This window comes from Lutra lutra, chromosome 11 (assembly GCF_902655055.1).
Source record: "Lutra lutra chromosome 11, mLutLut1.2, whole genome shotgun sequence".
In the NCBI taxonomy this organism is placed as follows: Eukaryota; Metazoa; Chordata; class Mammalia; order Carnivora; family Mustelidae; genus Lutra; species Lutra lutra.
Genome location: NC_062288.1, coordinates 31510383 through 31536309, shown reverse-complemented (window position 1 = coordinate 31536309; position 25927 = coordinate 31510383). Strand labels below are relative to the sequence as shown.

The 25927-nt window shown below is 44.7% G+C and overlaps 2 protein-coding genes across 4 annotated transcripts in view; one reads left to right on the top strand and one right to left on the bottom strand.

Moving 5' to 3' along the window:
- The first annotated feature begins 617 nt into the window (after window positions 1-617).
- TMEM243 (transmembrane protein 243) lies at window positions 618-20238 on the top strand. Its single transcript, XM_047694083.1, has 4 exons — window positions 618-750; window positions 17192-17242; window positions 18230-18334; window positions 19628-20238. Exons 1-4 carry the CDS (start codon window positions 673-675, stop codon window positions 19748-19750), a joined length of 357 nt encoding a protein of 118 aa, XP_047550039.1. The 5' UTR covers window positions 618-672; the 3' UTR covers window positions 19751-20238.
- DMTF1 (cyclin D binding myb like transcription factor 1) overlaps window positions 20063-25927 on the bottom strand; it is a 45582-nt gene continuing 39717 nt past the window's right edge. For all 3 annotated transcript variants that reach the window (XM_047694080.1, XM_047694082.1, XM_047694081.1), the window contains 5 exons: window positions 25616-25701; window positions 23192-23347; window positions 22299-22673; window positions 21617-21764; window positions 20063-21437 (listed from right to left, as the gene is read on the bottom strand). In XM_047694080.1, the coding sequence (XP_047550036.1) occupies window positions 21328-21437; window positions 21617-21764; window positions 22299-22673; window positions 23192-23347; window positions 25616-25701 (875 nt within the window). In that variant the 3' untranslated portion in view covers window positions 20063-21327. The remainder of the gene's footprint in view (window positions 21438-21616; window positions 21765-22298; window positions 22674-23191; window positions 23348-25615; window positions 25702-25927) is intronic.

The following is a 25927-nucleotide window of genomic DNA, read 5'->3' as shown; positions in this document are numbered from 1 at the left end:
TGCCTGGCGCGGCCGCGGCTGCAACGTGCAGCTGCAGCGCTGGGGGAGAGGCCCGCAGAGCGCTCGGCTGGGGCAACTTCACTTTTCCCACCGCTCGAGAATTGGAGGGGAGGGGAGGTGCCGAGGGCTTGGAGAGGGGCTCGTAATGAAGTCTTCACTGGAACCCCCCTCCTTCTCGAGCGTGGAGGTATTGGTGCCCAAGAGAATACTGAGAAGGCTTGGGAAACAATCGTGTAAAGGAATGCGGTGGTGAGGGGTGGGGAATCGCGGGTCCCCCCGGGAGCGCGCGGTCGCGGATTTGCTTGCGGTGCGAGCTGCGGCGCCCGGCGGACCTGGCACCGAGCCCGGCCCGGCTGAGTGCTGAGATTTGGGGAAGTGGGAGCCGCGCGGGCGGGGCGTCCCGGAGAGAGTCCGCCACGCGGTGTCTCTTTCCTTTCACTTCCTGCAGCAGCTGTTCGCGATGAGGAGGGCAGCGGTCCTCGGGCAGAGCGGCCGGGTTCCCCCGGCTTGAGCGCCCACCCGCCGCCGACGCCGCGGGGACGTCCCCGACCACCTGCGCTTCCGGCCATGAGCTCTCGGTGAGCACGCGGCGTGGGCAGTCGTGGACCTGACCCTTCGGGAAGTAATGCCGGCTCAGCTTTGAGTGGCCTGGGAGAGCGAAGAAACCCTAAAATGGAGGACTTTTCTACCAGGACCTATGGCACCAGCGGCCTGGACAACAGACCTCTGTTCGGAGAGACGTCGGCCAAGGTGAGTGCGGCCCTGGAGACCGAGTTGGGGATGTGTGTGTTTCTGTGTGTATCTGCTCTCCCGCGGAGTCCTGGCTGCGGCCCCTGAAGGTACTTGTAGGAAGAGACAGCTGGTTCTTCAATCCTACTTCCCTCTTAAGATGTTTGTCCTGCCACTCGGCTCGCTCCAGACAGGTTTGCCCCGCAGCCCCGAAGGCGGGGGTGGAGAAAAGTTGAGAAAGTTCCGGGCTGTTGGGGATCCTTCAAGGGAATACGGAAGCCCCTCTTCAGCCCCTCTGGGAAGGGGAGGTGGCGCTGGAGTGCTAACCTTCCGGAGGCTTCAGGTGTGCAACTAAAGCTTCCGCAAGAAAACCCCGGAGAGGTGCTTCTGACGAGTATTTACATGGAACCATTAAGAGTTTACTGCTGAGGCAGCCAAGCAAAGAGGCGCCATAGGAGGGTTTCTTTGATGGCGCTCCATTCCGGGAAGAGATCAGAGGGTTTCTGGACCTAAACAAGCTGCAGGACCTTATTTTTTAATACAAAAAGTATAATGCCTTCTTAGAGGCTTCATTTTAGGATGTTCTGGGCCAGTAATCGAGGAGAGCTCTTTTTCTCTCTTCTGCTTTAACTCAGTCATTTTGACAAAACGAGCCTGTGGTTCCCCCCACCCCAACCTTGAGGATGGTATTGGTGACATTTGACGCCAATGACAAAGTCCTTTTTTTTTTTTTTTTTTAAGATTTATTTATTTATTTATTTTTAGAGATGGTGCAGGAGTGCAAAAGCAGGAGGGGGAGAGAGGTGACAAAGTCCTTTCAGGCCTCTCAAAAAGTAGGGCACATGTGGAGTCCAGAACTTCTTGGGTTTTTCAGCTTTGGGGGGACCTCTGACAGAAAGGATAGGAAACTTGTACACCTGGCGGGGTGGGGGTGTAACTCTGAATTTGGAAGCTGCAGGCCTTCTGCAAGACTACTCCATGATTTCTTTAAACTTTGTGTGGGGGTATTCTTTTGTAGAGTTGCTTAACAAGAAAATGTTTTAAGCTTGATCTCTAGGAAGATGCACCTTGTCTATTGTGTAGCTCTGCATAATCCTGGCTCAGTGCACAAGGTTTGAGAAGCGTGGTTTTAGTTGGTTAGACGTTACTATTTCTACTGCAATTATTAAGTATTACGTGAGAGGGTCCTCATGGTCCAAGGAACACAGTTTGGTGGGTGAAATAGACAAATGAGATGCATTGGATCTGTGTTATGATGGGACATGGAGGGGGTGTGCTGGAGAAACTGGTCACTTTTGTTGGGGAAGATCTTGGTTTCTGACAGCCTTGGGCTTGCACGTATGAATGCCCCTAAATTGGGGTTTAACAAGAGGATTTGGGGCCTGGAGAGTGGAGGCAGCTTCCTACGCGAAGGTCTTGGACCTGGGGCACCTGACTGTCCAGTTGTGCCAAGAGCTAAGAGGTTCAGGGTCTCCCTCACATGCCTTGGTGCACAGATTGGGGTTCTGGGTGATGTAGACTTGTGACCTCCTTTAATCCCCACGTGCCTTAACACTGAGGTAGATGACTTGATAATGGGCTTGGTTTACAGAGACATTGAGAAATAAGGATGTTTTCTGACTTGCTTGGGCCTAAACGTCACTGACTGTAAGTTTCCTGTAGCCTGTGATCAGTTTGAAACCTATCCAAGAACTTGACTATTCGAAATGTTTCTCTTTTTGGCCTGCTTACTTAGTCCAAGAGCAGATAGGCCTAGCATTACTTAGGCAACTTTGGGCCTTATAATAGTAGGTTCAGGTACTCAGAGACTTAGAATGAGGTACAATTCCACATATCAAAATTTAGTTCCTTCTGTGAGGCTGACAGAATGACTAGACATAGAGAAATTATCCAGAACTGAGAAGAAAGAGACCGTTGGTCTGAGAAAGGGAGAAAACATCCTGCATCTTGCAAGTTGAGATGTCCGGTCTGAAGGAGAGACCTAGGTCCTTAATGACGGCAGGTGGCTTTATTGGAGGATGTACAGAAGACCAGGCCCGGGAACTGGGCTGGGCAAGTTGCAGGGGAGCCATTCCTGTGGAGAGCAGTCACTGCCGGAGCAGGCCGGATCCCTGGTGACCCGGAGAAACCCTTCACTGGCCCCTCTGGCAGGTATTCCCCAGCCTGCTCTCTTTTCAGATACGAGGAAAATGGACCCAAAAGCCACATCACCGTGAAACTTAGTATTAACGAGCTGCCATTTCTGAGGAGAAAACCCAGCAAGGAGAAAGCCCACTTCCTGTCCTACTCCATTAGATGCTCTGAACTTTCAGTAATCTTGTTTGCTGTACAACAACTGACCATATGTAGCCTCTCAATTTTACTTTCATCTCTATTTTTTTTTTTAGTCTCCCAATTTTAAATCTAGAGCTTTAGGTCCAGTGTCTACCTCTTAGGCAAAGATGACTGAAAGCCCCCAGGGCAGAGAAGGGTGTCCATGGAAGCTGCTTTTCCTCAGTGCCAGGCAGCTTGCTAGGCATTCAGCCTTTCCCCTGTTGGGTCATCCAGTTCCTTTGTAAGGTGTGCGTTGTGACTGCTGCTGTGTAACTGAGGAAGCTAATCCCCACAGCAGGCTGCTTGTTCAGTCACACCACTAGCTCTTCCCTGGTAATGTTTGAACAACTCCCTTTCAGGAGTTGCCCCTGAGAGTAGATAGTAAGTGATGCAGTCTGTGTGCATACTTTGGAAAGCACTGTAGACATTCACATTCCAGTTACCCAGTCCCAGGAAGCGGGTTCATCCAAAGTCAGGGTGTGAGTGAAAGATTCCAGAATCTACTGTAGGACAGAAGATACATAACCCAGTGGGCCTTGAGCATCTTCCTTGTGGGCAAGTCTCTGAAGTCTCTTTTATGTTCACCTGTATGGGATGCACATGTTTTTCATTTACCAAACATGATCAAACATAGTCAGACTTCAGCATGATACTTAGGAATACTTTCTCAGAGCCGTGGAGGGAGGGGCAAAGTGAAACCGTTCTGTCCTTGCATAAATCTCTCGGATGATGGACAAAAGAGGAGACCTGTCTGTTGTCCCTTTAGAATTACGTATTGCTGGGTGGGCTAGCTTACGCATCCTGGTCTGAATGTTGTTTTCGGCTGTTTTTATCCATTCCCAAAGTCTGGGATGTACCTATGTACATTGTTCAAAGGGAAAACATAAATATGGCACAGTTGCCAAGATGGACATATCTGGGGTTGCCAAGCCCGTGCTCTAGCTTAGCATTTTCTAAAGACGCACGGTCCAGTAGAAATACAATCTGAGCCATATATGTGAGTTTAAATGTCCTAGTAACCACACTAAAGTATAAACAGGTAAAATTAATTTTAATACATTTTAATTTTCTACCAAAAATAAATTTGAGGGGCACCTTGGGTGGCTCAGTTGGTTAAGCGTCTGTCTTCGGCGCAGGTCATGATTCCAGGGTCCTGGGATCGAGCCGCGCATTGGGCTCCCTGCTCAGTGGGGAGCCTGCTTCTCCTTCTCCCTCTGTTGCTCTGCCTGCTTGTGCTCTCTCAGTCTCTCTGTCAAATAAAAAAATAGTAAATTTGAATGTTTAATCCATACAAAAGCAGATCTACTTAGACATTTCTGGACCAAGCCTCGGACGTCCGGCATGTATTTTTCCCTTGGAGCCTGTGTCAGTTTAGACTAGCACATTCCAGGTGCTCAGTAACCACAAACAGCTGCAGGTGCCTTACTGGACAGCACAGTTCTGAAGCAGCTTAGTTCTTAGTTACGCTGTTTCCACAGTCATTCTCAGAAGAAAGTTTCCTTCTCTGGGGGACTTGCTAGAACCTTTAACAAGCAGATGTTCACCAGGACTCTGGTTGGAGAGGGTGGGTAAGTAGTACTTGTGGACTGTTGATAAGGTAGCCTTTTAGGGACATGATGAGTTATGGACGTCCTCCCTCCCCCATGGGAGCATTCATGAGCCCAATTTCCACAGAACACTTACCTGGCAATGTTCCTGTAGGAAGCCTCTTCCTTTGCTCCTCCCTTCCCTACCCTAGTGTGAACTAAAACTGGAGAATTTCCTCCTCTCTTGTCTGTGGCTGCCTTTAAAAATTTGCCTTAGCACCACACATAGTTGGGGCCATCTTTCTAAGTAATGGAGGGACCCTAATTTAACCTCAGGGCTTGTGAGTCCATCTTCTTTTGGTTTGCTGGCTGCCTGCCCAGTCATCTGAAGTCAGTGCCCTCCAGTCTGGAGGATGAATCTAAGATGGGAGGGAGAGATGGTTCTCTCCAGGGAGAAGGCAAACCAGCACCCCACAGCTAGCACCACTGGGAAAGCAGGAACGCTACCCCTGGTGGAAGGTCATGTAAACTGTTTTCTGGACCAGCCTGCTGTGTTTTGTCACTGGTTCCAAAAATGAGTGATTGATCTTTTAATGGTGACTGTGGATGGTGACTGTGGTTGCCCCTCCATTCATACCTGGATGCGATGGAAGAAGGTAAGTGACTTCGGTGAAGGTACATCACTGAACTCAGCTAACAGGAGTGGGGTGTGGGGTCTGTGTAGGGATACGTTCCTGGGTCCTGAGGCTCAGATCTTTGTTTCCAAAGGCAAAAGGTCCATGTACAAAAGTACTTTTTCTTCTTCCTATAAACAAAACAGACAAACAGATTGGGAAAAGAAGGTCTTTTTATGGCCTGTACTCCAGTGAAAGCAATTCCAACTTGGGGCCTTTAGCTTCTGCAGATTATAGCAGAAAATGAGAGAGTTAATTTGAGAGAGAGTTATTTTGTGCTTTTTGTGGGAGGAGGTTTAGGGTTGCCGCTTAATTAATAACAAAGCTGTGATTAAGATTACTGTGTCTGCCTGCCGCCCCTCCCCCTGCCTAGAAAGCTGAAGTCTTTACTCTGAGGGGTGCAGGCTTCTAGCTTTCCTCTTGATACAGCTTCTGGATGATCCTCTGATCTCAACTCTTGTCTCCCTCAGAGGGGATCTGGTAGCCCGAGGTACCAGATCAGCTGGCCCCTTGCCTCTCTTCCACTGACCAGCCATGTTGAGTAGGGATTTCTTGTGCTGGACGTAGTTGAGCATGACCCATGCCATGCCTTTTTCCTTTCTTACTCTAGTAAGTTTGCTCTCTCCCACCCACAGACCAGAGGCCTGGGGATCTCTGCCGGTTGGGCTCAGGCATTTGTAATTTTAGAAAGCCCCTCAGAGGATGCTGGAGCGTGGAGAGAGGGCTGATTCCCGTGGTCTAACCCATGCTGTGTGGAAGCCCAGAATAGGCTGGAACCTCTCCGTGGACCTGTTTCCTTTAGCTGCTGCCTTTTCTTTCTTTCTTTTCTTTTTTTTTTTTTTTTTTTAAAGATTTTATTTATTTATTTGACAGACAGAGATCACAAGTAGGCAGAGCAGCAGGCAGAGAGAAGAGGAAGCAGGCTCCCCGCTGAGTGGAGAGCCCGATGTGGGGCTCGATCCCAGGACTCTGGGATCATGACCTGAGCCGAAGGCAGAGGCTTTAACCCACTGAGCCACCCAGGCGCCCCCAGCTGCTGCCTTTTCTTGGCAAATTCTGTTTACCTTTCTGTAGTGTTCTTGCTGAACCCTGAAACCAGACTCGTGATGCGTAGTAGGCCAGTCTCTGTGTCCCTGAGTTTGAAGCAGAGAAAGATGGATTATTAGAAGGGCAGCCCCACAAGAAAGCAAGGGAGAGCAAACCCTATCTGTGGAACCGAGGAACGGCTGATCTGTGGTTAGCAAAGTAAGTGGCAGTTAGAGTAGGACCCGGGTGGACCTTGAAAGTTCTCAAGGTTATGATGTGCTATCCTCCCCACCTGGTGCCAGCCAGGGGGTCCTGGTTCATGACGTGTTAGCCGGTTGTATAAGACATATCAACTGGCATCCCACCCCTGCTCTCTAACTAACTTCAGGAAAAAGAATAAAAGGACAGGGTTGATGATTTTTTGCAGGGTGGTGAAGGAATGTGTCTGTCTGCAGCCCCTGAAGTTATTATGGAGGGAGAGCCTCGTAAAGGTTTAAGTGAACAAAGAAACCTAGTCCCTGGATCCAGTGCCCTCCTTTCTCCAAATGTCTGAATTCTCTTCAGTCTAAATCCCCACCTGCATCCATGCTGCCCTCCAATGAGCCTGGCCCTCAGAGGTGCCCCCTGGCGCTTACTCCTTGTGTTGTGAGGGATTTGTCTAGATCTTGCCTTCCTGACCCCGAGTGTCAGCATCTTGAGGGTAGGAGCCATTTGCTTCATTTCTCCAACCATTCCAGCCCTGGGCACAATGTCCATTCTTGATGTTAAGTATATTAACATCATGTTAATATGTGAGAAGTGAGCATCACCAGAAGGGTAACTACATTCCTGGGCCATGTTGGGTGACCGTAGAAGAGGGGGCTGGTGTTGAGAAGCCTGGAACACTAGGAACCAAAACAGGAAAGGGGTTTCAGGCCCTCTGGCAGCTAACCATCTGACGGCCTCCCGTGATCATCTCCTTGCTGTGCGTCAGCCGAGGGGCAGGTAGGAAACCTAATACTGTATTGTACTGGAAGCTTCACCTGAGGTTGGCCTCTCAGAAGCTCTCTGGCCTGCTGAGTGGCCAGTACTCTTCCACAGATGGACTTTTGCAGGTCTCGGGTGGTAGGCTAGGTCGGCTGAAATGAGTCCTTTCTTTCCTGAGGGTCAGGCTTTGGGCCACGTTTATGTATAGTCATATTTTTGGAGCTGTTTTAGGATCCAGTGGGTTGACAGACTTGAATGTCCCTGTGGGAATGATGAAATGCATTTGAAGTTGGGGCTGACTTAGAAATTGGGGCCAGGGTATGAGCCCTCTGTACTCCCACTCATCTCTGAGGACCCAGCCTCTCGTAGGTAAGATGCCCCATTAGATGTAAAAATAGTACTCTGACCACATCAGCAGCCACTTACTGACTCTTTGGGAATTGTCACTGTTCTAAGGGCTTTACCAGGATACTACCTCCAGATCCTTTCAGTAGCCCCACACGTTCGACCATTGTATGAAAATGGCAATTTAGGCTTCAAAGTTGAATGATCCTCTAAGGCCGCAGGCCGGCTTTTGGTGGGAGAATAAATCTGTCCGTCAGGTTCCTAACCTCGTAATCTTGTACTGTGCCTCTTGTGCTAGAGGTCACGGCACCTTCCTGTGGGATTCTAGGGGTTATTTTGCCCCTTAAACTCATGGAGTAAGTTTGTTTTCTGTTTTCACTGTGATCTGATTTGCATAAGTGGTGCTTTAATAAAATCCACCTATTTTAAGTTCATGTGTCTATGACAAAGAGAATCAGGTAGGATGGAGGTACAAAAATACTGACAAATGAAAGCTGCTTCAAGATGTGGGTGTGTGAAATAAGGGAAACCTTTGAAAATATCTGTGCGTGTACTTTGTCCAGATCGAGAGGAGGTGGGGGTGGGGGTTGGTGTTCAGATGGGACATGCGGCCACGGTGGTCGTGGCGCATTTGACAGGGAGCTGAGGGTGAGGGTCGTAAAGTGTGGGTGTGCCTACACCCTGGTGGCCACCTTCTCATGCTGCTTCTGCTCTTGGCGCCATTCCAAGTTTGGTGTTTCTTTGGGTTGTCTTAGAAGAGCAGCACCTAGGATCAAGTTCACAATTGGCCACATTTTGCCAGTGAGATAAGCTTTCCCCCGGCTTTCTACTGTGTGCAGGTTGTGCCTGGGTTGGCCCCGGATGACAGCGTGAGGGGAAGCTCCTGCTTAGAGTTGTGTAGCTCTGGGGGAACCACGTTAACCCACTGACAAGGCATAGATTTCCCACTTCAGCTGGGCCCCAGCCTCTCACATTTTACATCCTCTCAGTAGGTTTATACCTATAGGGCTGCCTCTTGAGGCATCTGATTGTGCCATTTCCAGCACTTTCCTGGCAAGAAGTTTCCCCCCGAGATTTGGAAGAAATAAAAGGAAAATCATTTCTGAGAATGGCCATTTATTTATAGTATTGGTTTAGTTTGAGAAATGCAAGAACTTTGGCACCAAGTTGGAGGATGTGGCTCAAGGGTCTGACTCAGTCAGTCGGGTTAACAATGGTAGGAAGTGGTGCCCTTTGGACATTTCCTGCGTGCTGAATAGGACTGTCTTCTCTTGGCCTCACCAGAGAAGATAATCTTCAGTGGCCTGAAGCTCTCGTGGGTTATGGAGGATAAATTCTGGATTTAAAATGGGATCGAGGTCTTTAATGAAAGGATGAGCAAAGTTCTGGGAGCCTGAAGAAAGAGAAAATTCTACTCAGGACACCAGATCAGAGGGCTTTTGAGTCTTAGACCTTGAAGTAGGATTAGGATTTTTGATAGGAGAAGGTGACAGGGAATCCCAAGCAGGAGGTCCCGCTTGTGTGAAAGGGGTGGGGAGCAGGAGAGTACAGGAATGGTGAAGGAACTCCAGGTACCTCTGACTGGACTCGAGAGCTTGCTGGGAATGGCTGGGTGGGAACCTTGAATGCTGTGCTAGTGCATATGATTTCCCTCTGGAGGCTATAGGTTGTTGAGTGTGCACACGTGTATTCTTGTATTCACTTACTAACCACACTATCTCCAAGGAGGTGTGCCATGTGCTGGGATGTGTATCTTTTTTCATGGAGCATGTGTGCACTACAGGGAAGTTAGAAGGGCATTAAACCTTTTTCTTCCCTCTCTCTTCCTTATTGAGCTTCAGCCATCCTGGGCATTTATTTATTTATTTGTTTGTTTGTTTATCTATTGCCAGAGACCCAAACAGAGGGAGTGGGAGACAGAGGGAGAAGCAGGCTCCCCGCTGAGTAGGGAGCTTGATGCCGGGCTCAATCCCCGGGCCTTGGGATCATGATCTGAGCCGAAGGCAGAGGCTTCACCAACTGAGCCACCCGGGCGTTCCCCTACCCCCTTTTTTATTTCCTTAATCCATTTCCCAGGCTTACTCCTGCTTCATGGCCTTGGCACTTGCTGTAGTGGCTTGTTGGCAGTACCCTTCGCCCAGATCCTTGCGTGTCTCATTCCTTTTCCACTCCTTAGGTCACATCCTCATAAAGGATTCCTTGACCTCTTTTTATAAATAGCCCTCCCCGCCACCTGTCCCGGTCCCCATCACTCTTCATTTACCGGGTTTTATTTTCTTCCTAACTTCCTAACACTTGGCATGTGAGATGAATGGAGAATGAATGCCTAACATCAGAGTGGGAGGTAGTATGGATGGAAAGTTCTTCTGATGCTGGAGGGAATTGAGCTTTGTGGGCTAGAGATGGACTCCATGACAGAGAGCTTCAACGTACATATGAGGATGGAGATAACCGAGCCAGGGAGTGGGTGCAGGATTGGCAGAGAAGCAGGTCACCTTCTGGTCCCCTTCACGCTGGAAAGAATGGAAATAGGAGGAGGAGGAGGAGTTTTCCTCTTTTCCTTGGCATCTTTTTTTAAAGGATGTCTGCTGATACACAGGCTGCAAGAGTGGGATCAGGAAGCTGAGATGAGGTGGACCTGCAAGCCAGTTTCTGGAGAGACGCAGGGACCGTCATCTCGGCATGAGAGGCCATGGGAATGCAGTGAAGGCTCAGCTGACAACAGGAATTTGCAGTCAACTTGGTTAGTCTGTATTTGAGTGAATATTTGGGTATCTGATGCCGGGCACTGTGGTCAGCATGACTCATGCTACCCGCCGATTCGGTGGCACCATTGTACAAACCAGAGAAGGTTTTCTTCTCTGGGCACTGGTAGCTTCCTCAGCCACATGGCTTGGCTTTGTCCGAATTAGAGAAAGGTGCTCCTGCCATGGGGTGCTGCGGGCTGGTGCCAGGGTGCTCAGCGGGGAGGACAAAGCATGGGGCTGGACTGCAGCCACGCAGCCTCGTGTAGTGAGTGGCCTGCAGTCTGACAGCGGACAAGGAAGACGTGGCCCTCAGGCTCCCAGACCTTACAAGGGAGAGGGGGGAGACAGAGGTGTAACCTGGCAGGTGGGGTTAGGACAGTGGGAAGGCTTCACAGCGAGGCTCAGCGCTGGAGCACAGAAGTCGTTGCAGGTTTGCAGGGGGACTCAGGACTGGGTTTTCAAAGCATCAAGAGCAGATGAACAGATCCACTGGGGAGTCTTCATGCACAGCTGAAACCGCTGACTCCATGGCCTGAGATCAGGAGGAAGGCCCTCGAGTTAGAGCTTCGGTGGAACAGCGGGGGAATGATCTAGTTTGTGGATGCAGGTGAAGACAAGATTGAGGGGCAGCAGAGCAGAACGTTGGAGGGATACAGATTTGGCCAAAGCAGGTGCAGAAATGATCGAGGAACTGAGAAGAGGAGGGGGAAGAAGTTGACTGGACATAGGTCTTCAAGAGGATGCTTTAGTCCATTTGGCCTGCTACAGCAACATAGCACAGACCAAGGACCAGGTGATTTTATAAACAACAAACATTGCTTTCTCTCCATTCTGGAGGCTGTAAGTCCGAAGTCAGGATGCCTGCACGGTTGGATGCAGGTTCTCTGCCAGGCTGTAGCTTGTGTTTGTGCCCTCATGTGTCAGAAGGGCAAGAAGCCCATTCCTGGGAGTTCTAGCCTTGTGGCCGAATTATGTCCCAAAGACCCCACCTCTTGATAGTGTCAAGTGGGCGGTAGGATGTGAACCTGAGAAACTAGGGGGCACAAACATGCGGACCATAGCAGAGGATGTTACTGCAGCTGCTAACTCCATTTGGCCCAGGGAGGGAGTAGGCAATGCCCTGTACCCCATTCCTCAGCCGTGAACCTGGCATGAGTACATGGTGACATGGCTCTCTTGGGAACAGCGTTCAGAGACAGGCAGCAAGGGAGATGCAGCGTGTTGGAGAACTCTGCAGCCCATGAAGCCATTGGCTGACATGAGTGGGTTTCAGAGGGTGAGACGGCTCACGGGACTTGGTGAGTGCAGGTGCGAGGACAGACCTGTGGAACGTTCAGCGGGCAGGTGTAGGTCTGCCGGGCTACCCACAATAGTATTGGAGGTGAAGGATTTTATGGAGTCAAAATTAGAGGCAACACTAAAAATGGAATTCTCAATCTTACCCCAAGACTTGTACTCTCTGTCTCTCTCCAGAGGGTAGAAGAGACCCTTTCTGTGACTTTGCGCATCCAGGGATTTTCTCTCCTGCAGAGCTTTTGTTTTCCTTTGCTTCTCCCTGGGAGTATTGAGCAGAATCTCCAGAGGATGGACTCCTTGGCAGGAGTTGCTGTCAAGCCTCTGAAACGAGTGTGTGGTCCTCCTCTAGCCCGAAGTCAGTAACTGGGCTTGTCCTCAGGAAGGGAAAGCTGAACCATGGTGTATTATGTATTTCCATGGAATTAATGGAACCTAGCCTGGAGGTACCTGGGAAGGTGTCGGGCCATCGTGGCTGGCAGGAATGGACCTCTGAGGGTGCAGGAGCAGGCCATAGCTTCTGCTGGGCTGTGGCATGTCCGTCCCGGAACTGTGAGGCCACGTGCTACTCTGCCCGGGAGTGGAGATTTCGAGGAGCCGGACCCCACATGAATAATAAGAGGAGCCTCTGTTGGAGAGAGGCCTCGGAGAGAGGTACTGTTTGGCCACTTCTGTTGACAATTCTGAGTCAAATGTGTGCCAGGCCGCAGGGAAGGAAGACAAGGAGGCCACCTGCCTGGCCTGAAACTGACTGCCAGCCCTAGTGGAGGAGACCGGCAATAAGTGGCAAGGCCAGGTGGTGTGATCTTGGGAGTCTGGAGACAAGAGTATCTCATCCTGAGGGGAAGGTGCCTAGAAAGGATTTATGGTGCACTTGATATTCAAGTTGAGCTCTGAAGGGTGAGCATTCAAATTGGGAGGGTGGCATGTTCGCCACCCCACCTCCCGCTCCACAGCTCACTCTCGTGAGAACATTAGGCCTTCTCTTTTTCTTAGGGGTCAGTATGAGATGATTATGTGTGAGGTGGTTGTTTTCTGTGTCCCTGTATTTGCAAAGACCCATGCAACCAAAGTTTGCCTCTTCCAATGATCCATTGTGCTTAATCAGCAAGTGGTTATAAACCCTACTGCACTTCCCACTTCCCCAGCAATCTAGTACTAACATCTGAGCTTATTAAATCAGATGAGTTTTCTTTAGTCCACAGTTTTTGTGCCTGCCCTCTCACTCCACTCCCTAAACCCCTTTGGAAATTTTGCCTTGGTCTTTTTGTTGTTGCTTGAATGCGTTGGGGTTTTACTGTAGTAGCACAAGCCCTTAAATCCATTTTGGAAGAAGGCAAAAAATAAATTGCTCTGGAAATGGAATACGTGTTAGCATTCCGAACAGTTTAGAACCAGGGTATTTCCAGGTTGCTGGGGGCAAATGCCAGTTTTTGTTTATTTGGGATGTTACTGTCCGTTTCCTCCCAGGGCCATTATGAAACCTGAGCATTTGACATGTGTTTGGGGTTCTCTTGTCTTGTATCGAGCTGGCTAATGACTAACAAGGAAAGATTGGGGGCTTCTCTGCTGTTTGATTGCTGGGGAGTAGGCCTTCTACTCTGGCCCAAGTGCAGTTTGAAGCTGACAATCTGGAACCATAAATCGTTAAAGCAGGAAGGGTCCAAATACCATGTAGCCCAGTCCTCTGGTATGATAGATCCAGATGGTGTAAGGGATCTTTTTAAAGTCACATGGTTAGCCAGTGGCAGGCAGGAGATAAGCAGCTTGGTCTCTTAACTCAAATTTCTGGATCCATACATATTATTTGTCTAAAGATTCTTAGACCTTTGGTTTGGATTTTGCAAAGAGCATTGGATAGACTTGGCTGTTACCTGGTTGTATGACCTTGGCAGATCAGTCTTACTGAACTTACCCTTTGGTAAATGGAGATTGTGTTTTCTTACTTGATTCACAGGGTTACCTTCTATCAAGCCACTAGCATGTAGGTCCATCACTTTCTTCTTCCTCATTTCCAAGGAAGATGAAGAGCTAACTGCTTTGGGCTGATGCCAGCCCTTTTGCTCAGGTCTAATGAAGTTGGCTTAGCTATGGGCTATTTCCATTTGCCATACTTTGTTCTCTTTGGGGTCTTTTTGTTCATCTGCTAGTCCTCTTTCAGGTTTGACTTTGTCTTATATTCTCTGTCCGATGAAGGTACCTCACTTCCTTTCTCCTTAGTGCCCTCCTGAGCTCTGGAAAGTGTCAACTTCTGGAGGGTAGAGACCGTTTTATTCATTGTTGTATTTGCATCTGGAATATGATAATTTTCTTCATTTTATTGAGATATAATGGAGATGTTCAAGTGAATAAATGACTCACAAAGTAATATATGTAGAATTCCTCTGAGAACTATACATTTCCTGTGTTCATGTGCTAGAATGTCCTAATTCCCAATCCTGTCTTCTCTGCAATTAAGGGTCAAGGATGATTTTGATCCTATCAAGCTATTTTGGGGAGTGAAAATAAAGCACAGTAGAAGGTCTAAAGTCTGGAAGGGGAGCAGTTTTGGTAGGCAGAGATAAGAATAATAAAACTGGGAGGAGACTTTCTGTGAGAACTTAATATTCTTATCTTTATGTATTTTATAATTATTTGGTACAATTAGTTTGAAAACTGCCCTTTGAAGTGCTATTATTTGCTTTTATTGCTCTATCTTTGGAGACTGGGAGCTGGGAGAGATCGTAAAGCCCGCAAAGTAATCTCTGGGCCCAGGGAAGGGTCTCTTCTCTATCGAACTCACATTTTAATGTGCGAATCTTGTTAAAATGCAGATTGATTCTGTGGGTTCTGGGGCAAGGCCCAGGATTCTGCATTTTTCATAGGCTTTCACGTGAGGCGAATGCTGCTAGGCTGCAGACCACACTTTCCATAGCCAGCTTTTAGAAGGGCCTGAAAGTGTGAGGTCTTATTAAGTCAACTCTGGTGTTTCTTTGGCCTGGTTCATGGTTACTTGGATAGCAAAAGGCCTGAAGCCAAGTCCTTGGCTTGGAGAAGGAAAACCCGGTGAGAAACACTAAATGGTTCATCCCATCTTGGGAGTCCCAGAGGGGCTGCATTATGATAGAATGACTGACACTCATGAAGATGACTTGGGATTCTACTCAGTGAACTGTCTAGAAGGCAAGCAAGGAGTCTTCCTTAAAGTTTAGGTATCTTATCATTAAAGATTAAAACCAGTTAGGCTTATATAAGTTTAACAAGGTGAAAAAAATCATTGGAGGATCTCTACATTCCTCAAAGATACTCCACTGTAGTTCTTTGCTAATGGGCTTTTTGAGGGGCCACCTGCTAGTTGATGTCTTTGCTAAGACCAGAAGTAGTGTTCTAAGTTGTTCTTCCATTGAGAAGCATAAATAGGATTTGCTCTTTTGGCACCGAATCCCATCTCCATCTCTTACCTCTATCTCTTACCCATAGTGAGACCTTGGGCAAATTCTTTTTCCCAGAGCATGTTTTTACCACCTGTAAAATAGTCCCGATACCATTCCATCCCGGGATTTTTTTTTTAGAAGATATGTAAAAGCTCTTGGCTTAATTACTATCCCTTCACTATGATTACTTTTCCTCCTGCTCTGATCCTAGTTGGCATCTTGCTGTGCTGTTTGGAGATAAGGGATTCTTCTTGGCTACCTCACCTGAACCTCTTCACTGTCTTCTTCCTACGGGTAAGAGAGCTGTTGTGAAGTATTTAGACCTTTGTAAACTTTTCAAGTCCCTGGAACTCCTAAAGAGATGAGCGCAGATATTCTCCCAACAGACCAGAGTTCAGTTAAACCTTTTTGAGGTAAAAACAGTGGGGCTCCCGGGGCGCCTGGGTGGCTCAATGGATTGAGGCCTCTGCCTTCGGCTCGGGTCGTGGTCCCAGGGTCCTGGGATCGAGCCCCACGGTCCTGGGATCGAGCCCCACATCGGGCTCTCTGCTTGATGGGGAGCCTGCTTCCTCCTCTCTCTCTGCCTATCTCCTCTGCCTACTTCTAATCTCTGTCAAATAAATAAAAATCTTAAAAAACAAAAAACAAAAAACAGTGGGGCTCCCAAGAATAGACTGTACAACTTAGGTTGAGACACACAGTTGTCTTGCGTGTGGACACTAGTGACTAGTGATTAAGTGAATTTGCCTCTGGGTCTCTTTCGTCACAAACAGCTGTAATTTCAGACTCTCAGTATGGCTGGGCAGGCTTCTCTAGCTGAGGTGGTGAAAAGGTGAAAAGATTGGTTTGGAGTCCTTCTAGGTTAGGAAGGGTGTGGCTTGAGTTGTTACCTTTGTCCCAGTAACATGTGAATTGCAGTGGCCTTTGTCTAGACAGTGGTTTGTCCTTGGTTAGATCAGGCACAGGATACTTGGCTTTCCTTCACTCTTCCTCTCAGCTTTGCTTGCCTCTTAACTTTGGATTCTTAGCTTAAATGTAGACAGCTCGGAAATGGTGTTAAGTTGCTGCTCCGTGCTTGTTCCTTCCTGTGCCCTTCCTATCTGTGAGCTTTTGTTTATTGACTACTCTTGGTCAATATTCTGCTGTTCCTTGCTCAGATGTTACCAAAACAATCTTTAAGACTACTGATTTATTTGTTTTGACTTCTCAGAAATAAGACTACTTGGTCTTCTCAGTGGCCTTTAAAGTAGTGTTTCTTAATCATGACCTTATTCTGTAAGCTCAACCAAATCTATATATTACACATGTATTACATATTACTAATATTATATTAGTTTTATATATACAGCTGAGGCTTTATCTAGCCAGTGACCTTGATTTGGGAATCCTGTTACAGAGTTGACTCTCACTTGCTGTGGGGCTTTAGGCAAATAATTTTAATCATACTCACTGGAACTAATTTATCTTAATCTATAAAATAAAGATTGAGTTAGATGAGAAGTTTTCCAGACCTTTCTGTGGAATTGGTTGGAGTGGGGATGGGAATGACAAGACTCAGTGGGTAACCCCAGGCTCTGCATTCAGTCAAATGGTTATTTTGTTATTAAAGGCTTTTGTTATTAAGTTGGAAAAGCACTGGCCTAGATGGTCTGAGATGGCCTCCAGCCCCAGCATTGTATGATCCCTTCCAGCAGTAGCATCTACTTTTAAATCATATTAGACAAGGACACCTGAGCTATCATGTAAGTAGGCCCAAACTCATGGCCCTCAACATCATCTGTAGTCTGGTTCCTGACTGGCTGGACATCCCAGTGCACTTGTCCCTTTGCCTCTGTTCAGACTGCTCCCAGCAGCACATGGAATAGTCCTAAGCATCCTTTCCCCAGTCAGTCCTTCCCCAGTCTTCAAAAGACTGTAGTGTAAAAGCATCCTGTCTGTTCAGAAACCTTTTCTAATTAGTTGTCTGTGTCTTCCCAAGGTACCTTCTCCACTCTGATGGCACGGTACACTTTGCCTTTCTGGCAGTTCTGTGTATGTGTAATGCTCAGAGGGGCAGGACCTCAGTTTCTTAATTCTAAATCCCCCTAGTGGCTAGAACTGTACTTTTCTGGCAGTGCCGTGGGCTCATGATAGAGCTCAAAAATGCTTTTCTCTTTCAGGATCGAATCATCAATTTAGTTGTTGGCAGCTTAACATCCTTGTTGATCCTAGTAAGTATGTTTATTTTGTGTCTCACCCAGGCTTTTCGCTAAAGTTTTTTGAAAGCTTCAGGACTGTGGTTCAGTTTAACACTCGGAAAAAAGACTTATAAGAGGCCAGTATGTGAACCTGTGGGGTATTCTAGTCATCGTCTAGTATTGTTTTATTACTGCTTAAACAAAATTGCAGTTGGCAATGGGAATACTTAGGATTTCTACCCTCACCCCCCCAGCTGAAATAGCACACATGAAGGAATCTTTCTGAGTTTGCAGTGTATATTTAGTAAATTTGTAACTTCTCAGTGGCACCTGCAGTTCCCCTCTGTGTATCACCCACAACTCCCCATTTCTGCTAATCCCTCAAGTTTATTTTGTCCCTAAAAGCACACTCATTATCCTTTATCCCACGTTATATAGTTTGGTGCTACTGCTGTAAAGCTATAGCTCCCAGAATCTGAAAACGGCATTTTTGTAGCACATTTTCATTAAATCGAAGAGAATTTTAGTGAAGTTTCAATGACTTCTTAAGAAAAAGAATGAGTATAATGCTTTATCTGTAGTAGAAACAGAACTCCAGTATATTAGAAACCTATCTCCGTATTTTCCAAAATGTTCAAAAACCCTTTTGGTTTTAATTGTTGCTGGCGTATTCAAAATAACCTAATAAAGGTTAGAACTTTTCCCAGTGTAATCCTTAATCCTGGGAATGAGGTTTAAATGCTTTGTAATCTTTTTGTAAAAAGGTTATTTTGAGCTTAGCTAGTTTTATGAGCTATGATGTTTTATCTCCTTTCATAGTAGAGGAAAAGTATAGAAAAGTACTAAAAAGAAGTTTACATATTGGAACAGATTTACAAATACTTTACTAAATATTAACTATTAACATTCCAGAAGGCAAACCTGCTGGTAGATACTATTTTACAATGTTAAGTGTTTTATAATAGGACATAGCTTAAACTCCAGTCTAACCAAGGCCTGACACAATTTCTTTTCATACAGGTCACGCTGATCAGTGCTTTTGTTTTCCCTCAACTACCTCCAAAACCGTTGAATATATTTTTTGCTGTCTGCATCTCTTTGAGTAGTATTACTGCCTGCATACTTGTGAGTACTATTTAGAATTTAAATTGAGTATCCTTGAGGGCTGAAGGTTGCAGTGTATACCTAGGATTGATTCCCAGCTTTGGGTCTGTAAGAAAGGGTGTATCTAGTTACCTGTCCCCACCTTGATGCAAAGGATGTCAGAAGTCTCAGTATTAACTGACAGATTTCTTAGTTTCTAGAATCAGGAGTCATTAATTCTAAAGGGACACTGTTCCTTTGAAAGCCTGTGGGGGGCGGGGAGAGTTAAGACTTCGGTGGCCAAAGCTTTGGTTTAATTGACCTAATTCATCTTCCTTCAAGGACTGCATACAGGCCCAGCAGGATCTGGCAAATGCCATTACTGCTCTAAAGGGAAGAGATACAACATTCCCGATTTAATTCTAATTACAGAATTAGTCTATTTTAATCTCTGTGCTTATCTCCCCAAATGAAAGTAATTAACACCAAGACTCTCCTGGGAAATCTTAAGCTATAGCTTTGTCCTTGTCCCAAGAATGTACAATTTTACCATAAAGATGCATTTCCTCTACATAAAGAAAAGAAAGATGGTAATAGATCCTCACTTAGATATTTGCCAGTTGTTTAGTCACTCATTAGTTGGCTATTTTTTATTTCTCTCAAAGAGAGGTAGAACCCAAACTATAAACCCTTAAAAGCAAGTTTTGACTCACAACTCACAAAGGGCTTAAATCACCACTGTTATGTGCTTATCTAATGCATTTCTTCTGCTCTACTCCTTTGCTCTAAGGAAGAGTTGGCCCATGCACTTCTGGAGCTTTTGAAACAAAGCTACCAGAGATGGCTCTTCTTACTCCCAGCCTAAAGCCAGGAGTGACTAACATGATCTAGTTTTGTATAAAAACTTAGTGTATTGGCAATCTGACTCTGTAATCAGTAAGAATGTAAATGTTGCCATCCCTTCCAGTATGTGAGAGAGCTCTACCGTTTACTCAAATCCATTTAAAACAGACATACAAGGTAGATATTCTTGGATGGCTTGTTAGTGATTGGATGACTACTGGTTTGAACAGAACAGGAGTAGCTGAGAAAGCAGGAATTGGTATGATCCTGGATGTGGAAACTTGGTACTACTAGAATTATAAAGAGAAAAACTGCATTCTGGCCACGTTAGTTTCAGAAATATAGACTAATGTAAAGATGGTCTCGCTTGGGCAGGGGAGGTATATATGGATGGAATTGGTCATAGTTGAAAAGAATTAGCTGTATTTAAAAATTTTCATGCCAGGCCCAGTGGCTATTACTTAAACTGTTACTTATTTTTTCTTCTTTTAGATCTACTGGTATCGACAAGGAGACTTAGAACCGAAATTTAGAAATTTAATTTACTATATCTTATTTTCTATCATCATGTTATGTATATGTGCGAACCTGTACTTCCATGACGTGGGAAGGTGAGGCTGCCAAGGAGAAATACTGACCAGGTCTCTTCAAAGCTATACGTGAGGACTATGAGTCAGAGCTGGGTAAGCTGTGCTGAAGAATCTCCTGCACAAGTCTGATACATGATTTTCATGTTAACTGTAAATCTTAAATTCCCTCTTGCAGGGGACACATATCCTAGATTGCTTTGCTTTTTCTTTAAGGAGGTGGTGTTGCACTAAAACATTCCAACCCTTAAAGCTCAAATGGCACAAGCAATTTTCACTTTTGAAATTGAACATTTTTATAATGTAAGTGCATGGCGAAAAGCTATGTAACAATCTTGCATTTTAAGACAAATATTCTTTTATTTCTGTTAAACTGAATATACAATTATTGTTCCCTAGGCAACCAACTTTTCCTTATAACTACAATTTCACATTAACAAAACACAGACGGTGAAAAGACAACTTTGATTGTGAAGATCTAATTACAATAATAAATAAAATAATTTATACAAGGTTTTTTTTTTTTCTTTTTTTTTCTTTTTTTTGGGGTGACTTTTCTATAGGGGTCATGTTCATTAAAACCCTAGAGGCTAATTTTGGCTTTACCTTCTCTAATACAGGAATGACTCTTGATTTCTTTCCTTTTATAACCGAAGCAAATTTTGTGTTGTTTTTTTTTTTTTTTTTTTTTTTTTTTAAATTGCCTGAGAGGGAGTAGTTATGTCACACCCCACCAGCTAATGCACTAAAGTAAAGGGCAGACTCTGATACCTTCCTCAACTGTTTCCTGGGTAATTTGTATAGCAAAACATCTAAGAGTCATAGTATAGGGTAGGCAACCTTCCTGTCCCATTTAGTTTAATTTTACTTCAAAGTGCTAACTTTGTAAACTGACAACAGTGGGTTCTGAAGGGGTGAAAACTCTACTTATCTTCTGGTGAACTGTGTTGCTATTCTCTTCCATATGCCCTAAGTCATAAAAACCTGTAGTGAATGTTCTTAAATCTTGTAATGCTTCTTTGTGTACCGAGCCTGAATCAGCTCCCACTGCCAGCAATGGGTAAACCAACAGTAACGGCTACACAGTCCCCACCTAGGTCTCTGTATGGGATGCTGGTCACCTTTCAAACTAAGGATACTTAACATTTCGAGTGTCACTGGTAAGCTCTATGCCATGTTGATGGGACGTTTCTGAAATATGAACAGGCCTACTTGAGACTGGATAGAGCCATGTTCCGGTGTTTAGAGATGAATATGACTGCTTTTAAAACAGAGTAGATAAGCTTTGGTGACTGTAAACTTTTCTCAGGAGCTGAAGTGAATGAAATTCCCTGCTGACAGTTAACATGAATCACAGGGATGTATGCAGTTAAGACTTCCATACTCAGTTCATCTACACACTGTCCTAAGACTAGACCTCAGATGGTATAGTTTAAGGAGGTAAAAGTCATAGCAGCAACATGTATGTGGCTTTAAGCACTGTAGCTATTTAAAAGCCAAAGGAATGGTGAATTAAGCCTCTTGGGAGTTGCTCCTATTTCTTTGGAGATGTTGTAATTAACAGTGTGGCTTCTCTGCTTGAGCTACCTGTCTCTGAAGAATTACCTAATGACAGTTGACCAAATCCTCAACATCCTTTGAGTCTTCTGAAACAGGACTGCCCAAAGATGATCCAATGATATTTGATTCTTCTCGATGATGTTGGAGTATGGGATCTGTAATGAGTTAAGTGTTCAGTAAGTTTACATGTACTCTCTAATGCATATCAAGAAGATATAGTAAGTACCCTATCGAAGTGCAAAAATCTAACAAGATGACCAATTATTGTTGGATCAAGTAGCCTGATGTTCCCCTTGAGATTTATCAGGCACATGATGGAGTTCTATTATAGTACCTGTTAGTGTTGTCAAAGGCAAGACAGATTCAGTATCTATAACATCAGATGCCTGGATGAAGCCATGTGGTGAAGGAACGATAAGGATGGTTTCATCATCGATGGTGGTTTGATCAACTTGTTCTTCTATGGTAGGAGACTCTAGTCCCTAAACAGAGGCAATTAAAAAAAAAAAAAAGACATTCTGACTCCTATTTCTTAGTTTTCTTTAAAGATTCTAAACACATTTAGCTTTAAAAGGACTTAATATTCAAACATTATCCCATTTAATAAAGAAAAGAAAATTAAAGCTGAAAAATGCACAAAACAGAACTTAATAGAAGCCTGAATGTAGAAGAAACAATGCTGTTATGCTGGAAGGTTATTAAGGAAAGTTACTAACCTGTACCACAAAGACCTACTACGAACCACTCTCCTGAAAATGGTTCCATAGGTCCCAACAAACAATTCTCAATCTTTTGGAAGGGTATGGGGGGAAAGTTTTGGTGCTAAGGCTGTGCAACACAGCTGTCTCATACTTGTGAGGTCACAGGTGGAGTCTGCATTTGATTTTGTGTCCAGAGGAAAAAGGAAGTTAATGGAGACCCCCGCCCCCCCCCGCCCCATAAATTATTGCTAGGTTTTTTCCAAACTGAAGGTTTAAGGCTCAAGCAAGAAGGCTGTTCCCTTAATTGCAACTTACCTCAGTAACATAAGCACGGGCTAAAGGAGAAGACGACTCCTCTTGTTTCAGATCGGTGTCAGAGATTTCTTCTGTTCTGACCATAACACTATTCATCAGTTCTGTGCTATTTTGGTCATTGAATTTGGATACATGAGCATCATTAAATGATGGCTCTACAGTTATCTTAGGCTGATGAATTTCATCTGGGAAAGTGTCTGCTTCTAGGGCATCTGGAGGCTCAGGAAAATCAGATGAGTGAATATCACTATCTACTGTCAGTTCTGCTTGGGATATGGAAGAAGTGATGTCCTCTGTGGCAACGGTCTGAATGATGACTCGTGGTGTGTGACATTGCACTGTGACGTTGTCACTTGTGTTCAACAAATGTTCTGGCTATAAAATGTCAAAGAAAACGATCAGTGGCAAAATGAGAAAATCCCTACCAGACTTCAGTTATAAGCGACAACTATCATTTATAATTTATAGGTGGTACCCTCCTGTCCCCTCCCCTGTTCTCTTACCTCTGGAACTGCAGTGTTCTTACCACTGTTTTTCTAGGACCCCTCATCCCCATCATTCCATCTCATGGAAGGAGACACATGGGATTAAGGGTTATGCCTCAGTGAAGGCAGAATGATGGTGTAAAACTATGTTCCTGAGACAACAGCAGTAGGAGAAATTGTTTAAATACATGGACTACATTAGTTCTGGCTCTTAAATTCTGTTCTCAATTAATCCTGGTCCCTAACATGTAGGTAAACACTTAAACAGAGAACATAATCATTTTCCCCCTAGACCTATTATTATTGAAGGCATCTGGGTTCTCTCATGGTATTCAAAACAAAAAGCTTCTGTGACATCACAGTCTTCTCTACAGAAACTAGAAAAATTAAGGAATTGACGTAACATACGGATAAAGCGTGAACAATGATCTGTTCAGGAGAAGCAGGAGCAGCAGCTGTCAGGGTTACTGTGGGACTAGCTGTCAGAGTGAGGGGAAGGCCTTGGCTTGAGCTTGTCTGAAGTAGGTAGGTACCTGGAGTGCCAGTGGGCTGTAAATGGAAAGACTAAAGGAAAAAAAAAAATTTAAGAATGACACAGGTGCAACAGACTAAGTAAATAAGCTTATTTATTAAATCTAGGTTTATATCCAAAATGGGGTCTTTACTATACTCGGCACAAACGTACTTCCCAATTCTGAAGCTGCCCCCAAGTAATAAAATGAAGGGTATAATATTGACTTGTCCTACGTCCTTATACTTGTCTTAGAGGTTTAACAGAGAGGCAAGGCCAGACCTTGATCCTGCCCTTCACTCCCATGTATTTCTGTGGTGCTGTCTTAGCCATTTATTTCAAGACACCAAGACATGGTAGCATAAGCCACTGTGTCCAGTGCAGTAACTCACACACAGTCTTCCTTCATGTCTATCTAGAACATAAAGAACTGCCACTCTCCATTTTTGAAAAGGCACTACTACAGCAGTGCTGAAAAGATTTTTTTCATAGTAAAATTTTACGAAATACTTTTTCTACTAAGCAGAAATGTACAGAGATAGTAGTGTTGTGAATGACAAAAAGTATTTGATGGACAATAGGTTTATCTTATATGTTTCACAGAACTGTAACAGAACTATTCAATGCCAATAAGCCCTTCACAGCCATAAGCTTCTACATTTGATAATTTGAGTTCAGTTTATCTTACTATCCCAAAGGGAAGGTATTTGCACTTAGAGGGTGATGTTGAAATCCTAGAGCCTGTGGTCCTGTGTACTGATGTTACAACAGCTCTCCTGGGACCAGCTCAATGAACCTTATTGCTAAAGCAGGCATAAATAACTATCTCAGGGAAGGGGTTGTAGGCATTACAAATTATTAGTAAATGGTGCCTGGCACACAGTAAGATTCAATTTCTTTCCTCCCTCTCCATAAAAGTAAAAGCTGATCATTTACAACACAACCTTCAGTCAATTAGATGTGGCCAGACAGTAAATACTTTATATATATGCATCTTAATTTACTTAAGTTCCTCTAATGTTCATGATTTTTTTTGAAGCTGAGGCACTATCATCCTTTATTAATAAGTTAGGATGGAAATCTTTAAATATTTGTGACCCAAGTAAGTAAAAACCTGAACACATACTCTAAATATATGTATTCTATTAGTTGTCCAGGGGGAGGAGTGGAGGTGGCAAAATGAAGTTATCAACCTGTGACAAAGGCTATTACACATCCCCAGTGTGGAGACTACAGGATTAGGAAGCGGAAGCTTTGGTTAAGTAAACTGCTAGCAGAAATTCCAAAGTTGTTCTAAAAGAGAACCTTCAGCCACATTGGCTACCCTCATGAGATGTAACTTGTGCAGAGGATAAACTTTTGCACTAACAGCCCCCTGTTTTTCACAGCAAATGAACCTTGACATAATTTAAATAAAACCTACTTTATATTTTTTTCCTGAAAAATAAGCTAATTCTGGGTATTACCATTTTAGAAAACAGGACAAGAATGAGGACTTAAAAAGTTATTCTATGAGAAACCCCCTTTCTTCAAATTAGCAATCTTGGCCTTTGCTCCCCCAAACCTCTTAGCATAGGCAACCATTCCTCTTTTTGTCTCTATGGATTTGTCTATTTTAGACACTTCAAATAAATGGGAATCAAACACTATGTGGTATTTTGTAGCTAGTTTCACTTAGCATAACATTTTCAAGGTTCACCCTTGGAGCATGTATTAGTACTTTCTATTTTACTGCTGGCTAATTGTATGGTGACAGCACATTTTATATACCCATTTGTCAGTGGATGGCCATTTGGGTTTCCACTTTTTGATTATTAGGAAGAGGAACATTCATGTACACGTTTACGCGGACATGTTTTCATTTCTCTTACGTAAACCTTGGATTAGAATTGGTGGCACAGATGTTAACTATACTTTTTTACCTTTCTAGGAACTTCAAGATTCTTTTGTAAAGTAGCTACAGCATTTAGGACTGGGACTTTTCAATTCTGTATCCCCAAGGGCCAGTACAATAAACTTTTTGGTTATATATAGTATTTGTTTATCAATACAAAGTCATACATGCACCCTCCTCATTAAGCCCTGTCACTTTTCCTATGTAAAAAGAGCATATTATTGGTTTAAACCTCTACAGAGGAAGAAAAAAGGGGAAGTCTTGACGGATGTCCTCATTTAATCATCTCGCCTCAGAAACATGGGCATAGTTGCACTGAATGCCAATCATGTTTTTAGTTCATTTGTTCATATGATAACAGTGCTAAAACCAGTGGTTTTTCTTATGCATAAAATGACCGCTTTCTCTTTTGTGAAGTATTACTCACTGGAAGAATCTCAAATGCCTGTAGTGTTCCACTGTTTAGTGTTATTGTTTCCGAGTCAACAGTAGCAGCAGGGGACTCTGTTGAAGCTGTGGTAGGAACAAAGACAACAGTAAATAAAACACGTAATAATTTGCCTAGAAACCTGAAGTCATTTAAATTTCTTATGAGAAGCAATCCTATCTGGGATGGCACCCATTAGGGGCTGGCTCAAAGCCAAATCCAGCCCACTACCAGTTTTTGTGAAAACTATTACAGGAACTCGGCCATACCTGTTTATTTTCCACAGCTGCTTTTGCACTGTAAAGGCAGAAT

Bases quoted from the DNA above. Each gene is read 5' to 3' on its own strand.
- TMEM243 (XM_047694083.1), top strand. From the start codon at position 673: ATGGAGGACTTTTCTACCAGGACCTATGGCACCAGCGGCCTGGACAAC. The intron at 17,243-18,229 runs GTAAGTATGTTT...CTTTTCATACAG, and splicing joins TAACATCCTTGTTGATCCTA to GTCACGCTGATCAGTGCTTT. The intron at 18,335-19,627 runs GTGAGTACTATT...TTCTTCTTTTAG, and splicing joins GTATTACTGCCTGCATACTT to ATCTACTGGTATCGACAAGG.